The 14,279-nt window shown below is 48.2% G+C and overlaps 1 protein-coding gene across 1 annotated transcript; it reads right to left on the bottom strand.

Moving 5' to 3' along the window:
• Positions 1-2,452: 2,452 nt before the first annotated feature.
• Fjx1 (four-jointed box kinase 1) lies at positions 2,453-5,247 on the bottom strand. Its single transcript, XM_005064871.4, has one exon. It carries the CDS (start codon positions 4,965-4,967, stop codon positions 3,612-3,614), a length of 1,356 nt encoding a protein of 451 aa, XP_005064928.1. The 5' UTR covers positions 4,968-5,247; the 3' UTR covers positions 2,453-3,611.
• Between the last annotated feature and the right edge of the window lie 9,032 nt (positions 5,248-14,279).

Raw genomic sequence — 14,279 nt, forward strand, 5'->3', positions numbered from 1 at the left:
TGCACTCTAGGCTGTATAAGGTGTTCTGTAACCACAATGATAACGTTGGGTTATGGGAGCATCTTGCCCGACATTCAAAGTGTCTGTGGTTTTGAGTCAGAGGAGGGATGATCTACCACGTCAATAAATCCCTCTCGTGTATGGTTCCCGTGTGCCAGTACTCTTCTGAAAATACCGTAAATATTTACTCATTTAGTTCACACAATCAGCTTCTGGGTTGCAGAGGTCTTTCCTAACTACAGTTGTAGTCAGAAAGCTGAGAAGTGTCTAGATGTGCTATAATAATTTGTTTTTCTTTCTGATTTGAAGACACGCAGGCCAGCATACTTAATGGAGTTTAGAACTATGTCACCGACAGAGTGAATTAATCATCAGTCAAACCCAAGGAGAAAGGTCAACTGCCTGCTTTCTCTTGGCAGAAGAAATCGGGAAGGATTGTTCTTGCAAAGATTCATCACTTTTTGATGCTTTCCAGAAGTGGTGATGGATTTGCCTTCTTCTTCTTCTTCTTCTTCTTCTTCTTCTTCTTCTTCTTCTTCTTCTTCTTCTTCTTCTTCTTCTTCTTCTTCCTCTTCCTCCTCCTCCTCCTCCTCCTCCTCCTCCTCCTCCTCCTCCTCTTATTCTTCTTCTTCCTCATGCATTTTAGTGCAGCTGCCTTGGTACATGGGGTGTGCTAGTTTCTGAAAATATCCACTTAAAACCATGTGGAACTCAAACCTATGCCCCTGGCTGACTGAACCAATGTTTTACACAGTGCTAGAAGAGGGTACTCAACAAGCACTTTGTTAATTCAATCACCACATGTCAAAACTGATCTTCAACTTGGAAGCAGGTAGATTTGGCTTTGATAAGAAACTTAAGTAGGAATTTCCTGGAGCGTAAGGTGAAAAAGGTTCCCCCACCTCTTAAGAGGAATGTGAATTGAGGATTATTTTTTTTAAAGAATGCTTTTTATGTGATGTTTTATATGTTAACATTTAAATCCCACAGTACTGATTGAATCTCCATTTCACAGATGAGGGAACTAAGTTCAATGGTGATGTGCTGGAGTTATTATGTGAGGGACAGAATTCAGATTACACTCTTCCTGCAGAACCCATTACTTTTTCCAATGCATCCCCAGTTCAAAAAATAAATTATCCCTAGGAGCATTCATTGACCATAGCACATGCTCTAGTCACATGTGACTAGCACTGACTAGTCACAAGGAATACCAACAGTTAAAGCCCTTTGTCTATAATTAGGCCTTGGTTCCCTTAACAACGCTACCATGGAATTAAACCGATTTTGCCAACGGGCAGATATGCTTCACTGGAGAATCTGGGAAGAGCCCTTTATATCACGCTCTGTTTCTTGTTCATGGTTGCCCATGGTCAAGTCTGGGCTTGGAAATGAAGTGCAGGAAGAATGTGGAGAATGCTGTTGGCCCAGAACTTGCCCAAAAGGAAGCTGGATCAGAGCAGGATGAATTTCCTGGGAGGTTGGTGAAACTCTAAGCTTATTTCTTCTCATTGTTCCCATCAATGAAACGTGTTGAGAAAAAATGCCAGAGGCCTAATATCTACCCTTCTCTTGGAGTGGCCTCCTTTAACTTCAACAGCAAATCTCCTAGTTATTAATCATCAGAAATGAAAAATGTCTCCTTTTCAAAAGTGTAATTATCAGAGGTCTCACCGTGTCTTGAAAGAAGATGTATTTGCCATTATCAGCACATTCTGCATTTAGTCTCTGAAAAAAATTGGCTTACACCACAGTTTGTGGACTGTATTTTTCTTAAAGATAGAATAAGGCACTGAAAACACAAGAATGACATTAAATAGTTAAATTACACACGATGCTACAGTGCTGAGTGAGCAGTGGAACCCACAGAGACTTAATATTTTCCTGGGTCTATAAAACTCCAGGCTTACAAATGCAAGTCGAATAAAAAGCTATTCCAGTTGTAACTAAAAGTTGCCTGGATTAAAGATCATTAAATGAAAAAGTAATAGGCAAGGTCACTTGGGCCCAGATACCAATCCAAATTTCCTAAATTTTAAGTTTCCCAAAGACCACAATCCAAATGCCACGTACTAAAGTACTTACTGTACCCTTTCTTGTCCCAGTGGCTGCCTTGAGAGGACAAGCAGTTACTCCCCACCAGCCCCAAAGCAGCCCAATAGCCACAGAGCACCAGAGGAATCCAGATGTTGGAGATTATCTCTTAAATGCAGTGGAACGTGTGCCAGAGATTAAGAGGCAGAATTAATTTATACCACTCTCTACCTGTCTGCAGTATGTGCTCAGCTTATCTGCACACATTGAGTTGCACGGTAATTACAACGTTGAAAATGACCTGCAGCACGTGACCACTGCGGTGAAGTTTAACAGGGGCATTTGTCACGTTTTAGTCTGCACATCTGGTTCTGTCATATGTACCAAATGATGAATATAGGAATACATTACAGTGGAATCCTTTCATATCAGTTTTATTTGCTAGGAAATGGAGCACTTTTCTTTTATCTGTCCCTAGTCCCTTCCTCCCTTTCTTGGCTGAGCTCAATTTTCTAGTCCTAGGGTTTACTGGAGTGAAGACAGAGCGCCACTCTCGCCTTTGTTTGATTCCCCCAACCACAGCCACAAAGGGGGCGGATCCGCATCCTTTGTTTTACAAAGCACACCCACTAGCCAGAGAAAACTGAACCCTATTCCAAAAGTAGATGAGATCAGGAACCTCAATCAGATCAAACCACGGGGATTAAATTCTAAACTTTAAACTCCCTTTTATTGAAATATAAGTTTGTTTAGTCTATTTACACCACAATTTATGCACATATATACACAGAAGGCAAAATCTGTCAAATAAAAAAGTTTCTCTTACTAAAAAATTAAAAACAAAGTAAAGTGCATGGAATTGATTTTTTTTTCTTTCTGGTGAACATCATCATTGTCATATTTTTGGTCAGCTGGGAGAAGCAGGAAGAAATTCATTACTGACTCTGCATACAACTAGTCCTGAATTCATAGCCTTGAGGCCAACATGACAGGAGTTGGGGAATGAGTCAGACAAATTGCCAGGGTCTGTAGGGCTCCCAGGGGCGGGGAAGTCTTGTCCTTTGTCCTATCCAGAGCTGTACCCCAGCTTGGAACAGTTATCGCTCCATCGTGGCGCTGGAACAAAGGGAGAACAGAGGAAGGGGACTCCACCAGCCCGTGTCACAGTCTGCTCTGGTTCCACCCGCACAGTAATAGGAAATAGAATTAGCTCAAGGGCTCAAACGGAAGTTTTCCTTTTTGGGAAGGGGTGGGAGGGGTGGGGCGACAAGAATGGACTGCATCTCCCATAGAGACTGCCATTTGGGGGCCAAACCCCAGCAGCCAGTTTCTTCGGATCCAATCTCCACGCAAGCACAGAAAAGAATCTTTTTTTTATAAGCTGGGTGGAGGGAGTGTTACACTTCTTGCCTCGGTGAGTTTGCCCTTCCAGAACTTGGAAGGGAAACGGTCTGGCAGGAAAAGAAAGGGGCAAGTGGGTAAAACACAAGTTTTCAGACACCTCCGCGATCAGGTCACCGGGTGGGCGTTGGCCGGTTGGTCCTAGCCTGTCATAGAGAAAACAGCCCTAACCTTCATCATTCATACCCCAGTCCCTCTCTTCCTCGGAGTGCTATTAAGTCCCCCGGCCGGTGGCCGTATTTGGCCTTGCAGTGCAAAATGTGCTTGGCGAGGAAGTCAAGGCGGCGCTGTAGCAGCTGAGCATGGGGGTCTGCGAGCTCGGCCAGCTCTGGGAAACGTGGTTCGTGGCGAGTGTAGAGGCGCAGCAGCCGGGCAGCCGCGTCTTGACCCCGGTGCAGCTCCAAGACTCGCCTTGCAGTCCGCTCTCGGAACACACACACTGACTTTAACAACGGCTCGTTATACTTGTCCCACATGCCGGCCACCCGGTAGCCGTGCACCAAGCCCGCCTCATTGTCCAGAAAGACCAACGCCCCTCCCGGTCCTCGGTGCAGGTTGCTCGTAGCGCGGTGCATAACGCGTGGGTCCCACTGCAAGCTGAAGAGGTTGCTTACGAGTCGGTCGAAGTTGGCCGTCAGGTAATCGAAGAGGATCAGATCGGTCCATTGTACCAGGTCCACTAGCTCTGCCTGGCTGAGGTTGGTCAGCTCGCCCCCAGCGTCGCGCAGGGGGCGCAGACGGCCGTCTTCTGATCGCCAGGGCTCGGGTACCACCACGTCGGTGAGGTTGGGCAGCCAGCGCGTCAGGCTCACCACACTGCCCTCGGTCCAGTGCGCGGCGCGCAGCTCCTCCTGCACCTGCACCCACTGAGCGCCCCGAGCCTCCACCCGAGCCAGTGCCAGCGGCGGCACGTGGCGCTGGAGGCCCAGCAGGCGCGCAAGATAGTAGGACAGGGCCTCGCCCTGGATCTGCTCCGGGTTGATGCCATAGCGTACACAGGCACGGGTGCCGTCGGCAAAGCGGGCGAGGCGGTTGGAACTGCGTCCGCAGCCTCCGCGATCCAGGGCCACTACCCGAGCACCCCGTACCACTTCGAGCCACGCTGCCGCCTGGGCTTCAGAAAAGCCCCGGGGCACCTGCTCCTCCAGGCCGCGGCTCCAGAAGACGCCCCCGTGAACCGCTGAGCGCTCCGCGGGCTCGGACAGCCCGGCTGGCACGTGCCGCCCGCGATCGTCCGGGTGCCTCCCAGGCGGGTTATCTGCGCCGGCCGCCAGGGTGAGCAGCGCCCGGAAAGTTTTCAGGGAGCCGCCGCGGGCGTCCCACGCTAGGGGCGGGGGCAGAGGGAAGCGCGGCTCGGGCGCGGGGCCGCCACTCTGGGTCGGAAGCCGGGGGAGTCGATCTTCGGGCGGCCAGGAGGCTGGCAGCTCGGTCCGTGGTGGCAGAAGCCCTCTCCATAGCGTCAGCAGCGAGCCCAGCGCCAGCAGCCAGAGACCCGCGGCGGCGGCGGCGGCGCTCCGCATCCTTCGCCCCATGCTCCTGTCGGCGCGCCGGTGCCACCGCCGCCGCTTCAAGCCAAGCCCGGACTCCCGGGTGCGGGCGGTGAGGCGGGCCCGGCTTCTGGCTGGCTCCGGGACTTCGGATGCCGGAGCCCCATCGCGGCCGCGGAGCTCTGCGGGGCTCTGGCCAGCGCTCTGCTCGGGCGCTGGGAACTCGCCTCGCCGTGGCTTCCCAGCTGCTTTTGTATTTCGCTGTGAGACCCTCAGGCCGGCGCGATTCACAGGCGCCCGGACCACGTGGGAGCGAGGGGGGATCCCCCTCCCCCTCCTCTGCTGCCTCTCCCCGCCCCCCACTCCCCCGCCCCTTCCCCTCCTCTTCCCCTTAAAGCGGCAACCGATCCTTCCAAGAGCGAGAGGTGGCCCCACGCTAGGTCCAGGACTTTGGGCCGGGAGGAAGCTGGGCTGGCGGCGTCCGTGCGAGGGCGTCGGAGCGGGAGGGGGAAGAGACCAAATCCAGGGCCTGGAAGTTGCTGTGCGTCCAGGGCTCTCGTGGGAGTTGGGTGATCGCCTAGTCCGCTGTATTGGACTGTGTCCGCTCTCCTGGAAACTTGAGACAGATCCCCACCGTGGTCCAGGCACTGCAGGGCAAGGATCAGGGCGGGTCTTTTTGCAACCTCACTTGCCATGATTCACGATGCCTTATGTAAATTCCCGGGAATGTCTGTAGCCCTAGAGGATATGACTCCAGCCTGGAGAGGAACCATCTGTAGCCAATGACTTTGAACCTACAACCCCTCTTCAGAGCAAGCTCCCCAGTATGGGTCACTGCAGGTTTAAGAGCAATGAGATTGGCCTCTGACTTTTTCCAGGGATGCTGGGAATTAAACCTTCCTGTGCAAGCTGAACATCCAAGTCAGGTCTCCTGGTCACATGCCACTTGGTTTTCTCTTTTTAAAGGAAGCTCAATATGTAGAAATAGCGATATGTAGACAGATACACGCATTCATTGCCAACATTCTCGATTTATTTTTAAGTTGTCATTTAGTCGGTCACTTTATTCCCAATTATAAATCTCACCCAAAGAAAGGAAAACAAATAACATTTGGCTTACTAGTTTAGTGGAAAGGAAAGAGGAACAGTGGGAAGGGGGGCGGTGGAGGAAAACCACAACAAACAAAAACCCACCACAAAAGCCAATGCATCTTCATCCAGATCTACTTGGGTTCAACCTGCCAGAAAATCCCTTGGAAACAAACTGGCTCTTTCCCTCCCCTTTTGTATCTCAGATTCCAGACTGGAGATTCGCAGTCCAAAGACTGGGGCTGTGAGGGCGAGGGCGCAGTCCTTCTGAGAGCCAGAGCTGGTAGTGCCGGGGAACCGCCCTAGGACCTGTGCGCGCTAAGGTTCTCTGTCCCTGAACTTCTCTCCCAGCCTTACACCAGAGTTTAAAATCGGTTCATTTCACGTTGTGGTTCTTTCCTCTCCTTTTACACTCCTCAGTGCACATGAGGGGTTTCAGCTGTGCCGCATCTGCTGCACGGTGTGTATTTAGTCTGGAGTTATAGGGTAGACTATGTAGTGCTTGTGGCAGAGTAGAGACATCGACCTCCCAAAACATCGCTGACCCTGCACTGACCCAAGGCGTACACCATCATGGGTAGAAAAACCCGTGTGTACTGGCTGAAGTGTGGGGGTCTTTGTTGAATGTGTTCCTGATCTGGGGCTTTTTATATCTCTTATCTGATAAAAGGGTTGCAATGCTTCCCATATAGATCCAGCACAATATATTAATTCATTAAAAACTGTTTTTTTCTTGCCTTGTTCAAGTTCCCATCTCCTCTTTCCCTAGAGAGCAGGGACAGCTCTTATCAAATTTTTATTACATTTACTAGATAATGAGGTATATATTACATGAAATAAGTACTGAATTCATTGAATTTCATTTTTATCTTTTGGTGTAACTTTCTGGGTGGTAGTTTTTTTGTTTTGTTTCCTTCTCTGCATTGGGTTTGGTGTGGGCAAACTGTAAGCAAGAGCTCCACCTTGTGGGAATAATCAGAACATCATCTAATTAGAGAACTACGCTTTACAGTGCATGATTAAGTTAAACTCAGAATACTAAATGCCACCGTGGGCCAAGTTATGTCTTGAGGGCAATGGGGCAATTCAAAGTGCTTGGTGGCTTTGTGTTTTTGGCTGTTAGCATAAGCTGTGAATGTGCAGTTCCCACTGATGGATCATTATAAACTGCATGGGAGTCTCTGTTGCCCATTGTTTAATAGTGGTCAGGGCACAAAGGCTGGCACTTAGTGGGCATTCATTAACAATTTGCTGATTAATCTGGAATGAGATGAAACTCTGCAAGTAGCACTATACATTTGTGTCTTTAAATATCCCACTGCTACAGGACGCAAAGTAACTTTTCTTCAAAGTTCTTAAAAAAAATACTGATGAGGCCTCTGCATGAGGAATGTGAGGGAAGTAAGCATGTGATTATTAGTCTGGGAAAGCTGACTTCAGAACCAGCCACCTCCAATTCCAGATCCTCGTGATCATTTTAAGGGCCCTGAAGAAACGGAAGATGAAGAAGCAGGCTGGGATCTCATACTTCAGATGATGGCTGACTTTACCATTGAGCAGCCTTGTCATAGCTCCAGGATGAGCATACTCTCTACCAGGGCAGGATGAATGTATAAAAACTCTAGCAGTTCAACTCCAGAAGCCAGAGGATTAAGGAGTGAAAGGAAGCACACACAAGCATGCCCTAAAGAGTGGGATGCAGTTGGATTTACAGGGATGCTTGATTGTTGGATGCGTTTACAGACCTGCCTCTGCTTCCCTGTTAGCTGATAACCCTTCTAGCACCTTCGCTTTGAAGCCTGAAGACGTCACACCTGCTTTCCTGGAGGCTCTGCTTCAGGGAGATGCCATCTCTTTTTAACTTATGGCAGTTGCTTAGTGGTGAGGTGCCACTCACATGTCCCCAAATAGCCTATTTGCTCTTTTAATACTTTCTCAATACTCCTTGAGCTTAGACCTCCAATATATTCAAAACTGCCTGCAGTCCTATGTGAACAATGATCAGGCTCATAGGACTGTACTTCCTGGACTACAGAAGTAGGGTTAGCGCTGGGAGCAGAGACTGAGGCTTGAAGTTGGCATACCTTCTGAGTCAGGCATTTCCATCTCCTGACTTGTTCCTTAGGCTAGTTTTTGTCTTCTACGCTTTTCAGTTCCTCAGCTTGAGAGATGAGGACAATAAATCGCATCTAACTTACAGGTTGTTATGCAGCTCAAGTGAAATATTAACAGTAACCATAACAACAGCATTAGCAGGCACTTACCGAGTCCTCACTTATGGGTGTGGTGTGGGACTCAGCCCAGCATGGGCTTTATTCATCCATGTAGCCCTCCCAGCAAATATCAGCCTTGTCCTCACTGTACAGATGGCAAAACAGAAGCACAGCCAGACGTTACTGGCCTGGTGTCACATGGCTGCCAAGTGACATAGCTGAGGTTTCAGAACCTTTTATATATTATAAATAGTGGAGGCAATGTCAAGGATAAAAATGATTACATTAAGTCAAAGATTCAACTCAAACTAAAGTTTGCCTTGAGACATTCTTTGGAGTTGCTACTGAGTGAAATGGTGAAAGGTCTTGTGTGCTGGCTGTGGTCCTGACCTCAATGTGTAACATAAGGTCTTTCTTTCTCAGTGCCTTTGGCTTCGTTGGCAGCTAGGATGGCAGGCATTCGTCATGTGCCTGGCTCCAGCGGACACATGTTAAAAGCCAGGAGCCTCCAGGTAGCTGTAGGCGACCCACGCATTGCTGCCTTTCTACCTGGCCTCCTTCATTCTAGCTTTTGCTGGATTTTCTTCTGAGTTACAGACCCTTCTCAAAGACAGAGATGCCCAACTGCACCCTTTTGGATGCTTCTACAAAAGTAAGTCAGGAAACAGAATGCGGTGGTACACACCAGTGGATCCCCTTTTCCTGGAGGTAGAAGCGGGACTGTAAGTTGCAGGCCAGCCTGGGCTACTTGGTGAGACCCTGTCCCAGTAAGCAATACACTGCCCCCATAAACAGTCCAAATGGAAGAGAGGGGAAAGAGGATCCTTGAAATTTGCTCCCATTCCAAAGTGGTTCCATGACTCCAATGTTTGCCAATACTTGAACAGCTTTCTAACTGAGCTACAATTCTATTGTTTGTGTTTATTACGGGATAGACATTTTGTGTCTCTTCCAGGCTTACGTATTGAATTACTAACCCCATTGTCACTGTGTTAGCTGTAGGGGCTTCTGGAATGTGATTGGATAATAAAAGTCATGATTCTCTCATGAATGGGATTAACGTCCTTGTAAAAAAGACCCCATATCTGGTGCTCTTTGGGTAATATGAAGACCCAGTCTGGGTATGAACCTGTAGGACTGCCTACAAAAGACAATAAATCTTACAGACTTTGCTCTTGGACCTCGGTCTTCAGAAGCATGGTAAAACCTATTTGCTTTTTGAGCTACCTAGGCTATGATGCTCTGTTGTAACAGTTCAAATTAAGGCAGTCCTTCTTCTCCGTTTTCTCTCCCAGGAAGGCATAGTACCTTTCTGTCTGAGGAATGTTCTCCTTTTCTTGGTCTTGTTATATGTGGTGATTAAATAGGTATGCCCCCATAGACTCATGTGTTTGAATGCTTGGCCCACAGAGAGTGGCATTATTAGGAGGCGTGGTCTTGTTGGAGAAAGTGTGACCTTGTTGGAGGAGGTGTGAAGGCAGGCTCTGAGGTCTCATATGCTCAAGCTATGCCCAGTGTGGTACTCTCTGATGCCTGTGGATCAAGACATAGACCACTCAGCTCCTCCAGCAACATGTCTACCTGCATGCTGCCATCCTTCTCACCATGAAGATAACAGACTAAACCTCTGAACTATAAGTCAACACCAATGAAATGTTTTCCTTTAAACGAGTTGTCCAGGTCATGGTATCTCTTCACAGCAGTATAAACCCTAACTAAAATACTATATGATCATGATGCGTATCTTCCAAGAATTGCTTAACTGTGGCTGGAGAGCTATTTCAGTCCATGAAAGTCACAGGGTGTGGTGGTATGTTCCTGAAGACCTAGGGTGTGGCATGGAGACAGGAAGGTTGCAGAGGAGAAGGGTGGAAGGAGCCAGAGTTCTTGGTTTCTGTTTCCTGAGTTCATGGACAAATGGTACTTTTCCCCGGGTTTCCCTTGTGCTTGAATTCACTTTGAGCTGGAGTTGTTTGCACATTGTTTCTATATGCTATGCACCCTTACAGGAGATTAGAGAGAGGGGCAGACATGTAAACATCTCCTTAATCAGAGCCGGACTGGGGTGCCTGTGCTTTTGGTCTTTGGGAACATGTGCACTACAGCCAGGCTGTCTTGTACCTAAAGAAAATCACCTCACCTCTCTGGGTCTGTTAACTCATCTGTGAAGAGAAGATAACAGTTCCGTGTTTCATTGCTGTGTAGATGAGATGTATCTCCCACATTTAGTAATTGCTCAATAAAATTTTATTGCCTGCTATCACAATCTTGGAGCTTTATTTTAAGAAAGAACATTGGAGCTCAGAACAGGGAGTAACTGACCCTGCCTGGGAAGTCCAGGAAAGCTTACCCGAGGAGGCAGATGCTAAGATGATATTGGCGGGCACATTAGGACTCTCAAGTCCCAGTTTGAGGGGCAAGGGATCAGTAAGTGAGTACTGTGGCCAAGTACCCAAGGGTGTGTCACCATGCCTTTCGGGCACTCCATTTCTTCATGCTTGAAGACATTTGCATGAATGAAGCAAATGCTAGGCTCTTGGATTGTCACAGCCCACCTTGGAGAAATTCACTCAACAAGCATTCTGTGCCAGAAGCAGTGACTCTACCCAGCTTTGTTGATTTTGATCTTCCTGGCTGCTTAGGGCTTTACCTAGTGTGCAATTAGTGATTCTGCGCCTCTCCAGCTTCCCCAGGCCCGAGTCTCATCAGTCACATAGACGCTGAAGCTTAATTAAGCTTGTAAAGCTTTCTGATTTCCTCCGATGAAAGGTGGCCCATGAGTACCAGGTTTTATTTTGGTGGCTCCTGCCAAGTGTTATTATAAATAGGACTTAGTGCGATGTGGCTGAGCTCTTAGGGTGATAATGTGTCAAGACCAATCGAGGCTGCGGAGAGCAGAGATATTATCATAATGGTCCCGTCATCTGCGGTGGGTGTTAATGGAAGTGGACGTGAAGGGGAAAAGAAGTACTGCAGGCAGTAGAGCTGAGGCAGTAGAGCTGGGATGGAGGCAACCGCGAGTGAAATATCGCGGCTCCTGGGATCTCCATCATAATCATTAACTCTATTAGCCTCGGAGCTATTCTTCTGCCATCTCTCCTACATCAGGCTTGGCTCAAATAAAAAATGGATGCTTTAACTCCAAATGAAAATATATTCCTTCGCTGCTTTTTAAAATCCATTTATGTTAAAATGATGGCCAGCAGGTAAGTAATTTATAACTGGGGGCTCACCGCAGTGCAGGAGACTGTCCTCAGAATCCCGAGCAGCTCTGGTGGGAGACGAAGTGACTCTGGACCCAGGGAAGGACAGTGCCCCTGGACTGCAAAGCAGCTGGCAGGGAGACGGAAGGGCACAGGGGAGCTTGAGGATGCTGGTCTGGGGGAACAGTGAACACAGAGGCTTCCTGCTTCTACAAAGAGGTGGGTCCAGTTTCCTCTGTGGTGCAACCCTCGTTTAAAATGCACCAGCTTCCTCATCTCCAGACTTTGGCCGAAAACCATTTTGTGCCTCCTGTGGTGATAGCAGTGGTGGTGACAATGGTATGATGGCCTCTCTGTATCCGAAGTCCTATCCCGGCTGGAAAGATGCAAAGACTTTCTCCTAGGTTGTAGCGTCCCTGGAGCTTTGTCACTCAAGCTTGACTCTGTGGGTTTCCTTTCCGCTTCTAATACAGGTCTCTTTTTCTTTCTTTTATTTTTAATGATCTATTTGTGTGCATTGGTGTTTTGCTCACATGTGCGTCTGCCCATATGTGTGAGGAGGTTGAATCCCTGTAGAACTAGTGTGACAGACAGTTGTGAGCTGCCATGTGGGTGCTGAGAATTGAACCAGTGTCCTCTGGAAGAACAACCAGTACTCTTAACAGCTGAACCATCTGTGTGTGCATGCGCGAGCAAGTGTGCACGTGTGCATATGCACATGCATGGGTGCCCTTATGTGTGCCATAAATGGAGGTCAGGGGACAACTTTCAGGAGTCAGATCTCTCCTTCCACTATGTGGGTGATAGGAATCGAACTTGGGTCGTCAGGCTTGTTGGCAGGTGTCTTTACGAGCTCAGCCACCTCACGGGTCCAGATACGAAGTTCTATAATCAGGCCTTTTCCGTCATGTATCAGGTGCTCAATGAGTTTTCTGGAGCTCTGAAGGGCTTGTCACCTCACTTCACCCTCCCCTCTTCCCTCCTTTCTTCTTTGTAGAGAAATGGGAGCGATTTCCCTGACACATCATGTAGAACACATTCACATTGCCGGCCCCTCCATCTCAGCTTCTAATCCAGGCTTCCCCAGGTGCAAGATTGGGAAGCTCACGGGAGATGGTCTGGTGAACGAAATTTAGTATTTCCAGCATGTCCACTGCCTTCCAGGAGGATGCCGAGAGCCTTTCTATTCGCTTCATCTTTAACACCTGCTTCTCATCCCCATTTAATTGATGGGAAAACGGGGATGCTAGGCTTGGCCCCCCAGACTGCCACTATGGAACAAAGGAGGAGCACCAACTACAGTCTGCTGGACGCTTCAAGTTATGTTAATCACAACATAGGATGAGCATCCCGAATCCAAAAATCCCAAGTTCAAAATGTTACAAAGCCCAAAACATTTTGAGTGCAGACATGACATCACGAATGAAAAATTCCACACCTGACCTCATGTGGTGGGTTGCAGTCAAAACACAGGTGCGTTAAGGACATTGCATAAAGTTATCTTTGGGCTAAGCACATAAAGCATATATGGACATGCATAAATGATTTTTGTGTTTAGGCTGGGGTGTGAGGGTGGGGGCGGGCAGAGAATTCCCATGATACCTCATGTGTTCCAAAATCCACAATATATCAACATCTGCAACACTTCTAGGACTGTGAATTTTGGATAAGGGGTATAGTACAGAGCCTGTATGTCACTGGATCCTGGGCCTCAGAAGCTCCCTGGATAGTCAGCAAAGGCGACTCTCCTCTTGATCCTGGTGTGTTGTCCAGACCAAGCTTGCTTGAAGTTGGTGCCTTGCACCCCGAATCTCTCCTCCCCTGTGCTGTAAGTCCAGGACAACAAACAGGGAGGTGAGGTTCAAGGAGAGTGGGCTCCTAGGATTAATAATTTATTGCAGGGTTCAAAATGGTTGACAAAGAAAGGGGGTGGACTGATAGCCATGAGGATAGCCCCATCTCTGTGGACCCGGATTTATCTCAGCAAGGATGGAGTAGAAAACTGGCTGCCTGTTCCCCTGTGGTTTTGACCTCCTCTCCCCAGGAACCAACTCTTGAGTTGTCACAGAATAGGTGTCCCAGTGGGGCTGGGCGTTTGCTATGACACCGAGAATGGCTTTGGAGTATCTCCAGCTGCCTTTCATCTCCCCAAAGGAAAAAGGAAGAAAGAAACCTTGGAGGCTGTTTCCTGCTGAGATTAAAGACTGGCTATGGGTCTAGGGACACCTAGCATAAGGATTTGCAGAAGAATGACTGGGGAATTATGATATTATATAGTTCTCAGCAGTTTTGCTAATCTGGCCGGAGTTTCAACCTGTCAAGGTAGCGTAACAAGGCAAGGTGAATGACTGCTTTTGACGAAGAGAAAAACAGCCTTCAGAGAAATACGAGACACGTCCTGGGTTCATGGCTGCTTCCCAATTGTCCTGCAACAGGACTGCATTTTACCTGACTCCTACCTCAGTGGTTCACATGATGACCGCCATCCCCAGCCCAGCTCCAGGGGTCTTTACTCAGTGCTGCTCACATCTACACCCTCTGTCACCCATGGCCCCCAAACCTTACTATTGACCCTACCTGTGTGTGTTTCATGCATGTTATAACGTCCACAAAATGCCAGTCATGAGGATAGAAAAAGAAACCTGAAAGTTACTAAAGGGCTGGAACATTCCAAACCCCACTCCTATTTGATGTACTTCCTATCTTGCTCTTCAGGAAAATAAGTGTGTATTGGGGCGAGTAGCATTGCAAGGCCATTATGAAATCGTTTTCTCTGTCTGGCTGTTTCTGTTGGTTACCAAAAGAACTAATCAAAGGGATCCAGAGAGACAAAGACAAAATATTTTCTGAGT

Source organism: Mesocricetus auratus, unplaced genomic scaffold (genome assembly GCF_017639785.1).
Source record: "Mesocricetus auratus isolate SY011 unplaced genomic scaffold, BCM_Maur_2.0 Super-Scaffold_100004, whole genome shotgun sequence".
In the NCBI taxonomy this organism is placed as follows: Eukaryota; Metazoa; Chordata; class Mammalia; order Rodentia; family Cricetidae; genus Mesocricetus; species Mesocricetus auratus.

What these genes read in the sequence shown, in the direction of transcription:
- Fjx1 (XM_005064871.4), bottom strand. Translation starts at nt 4,967, where the DNA reads ATGGGGCGAAGGATGCGGAGCGCCGCCGCCGCCGCCGCGGGTCTCTGG.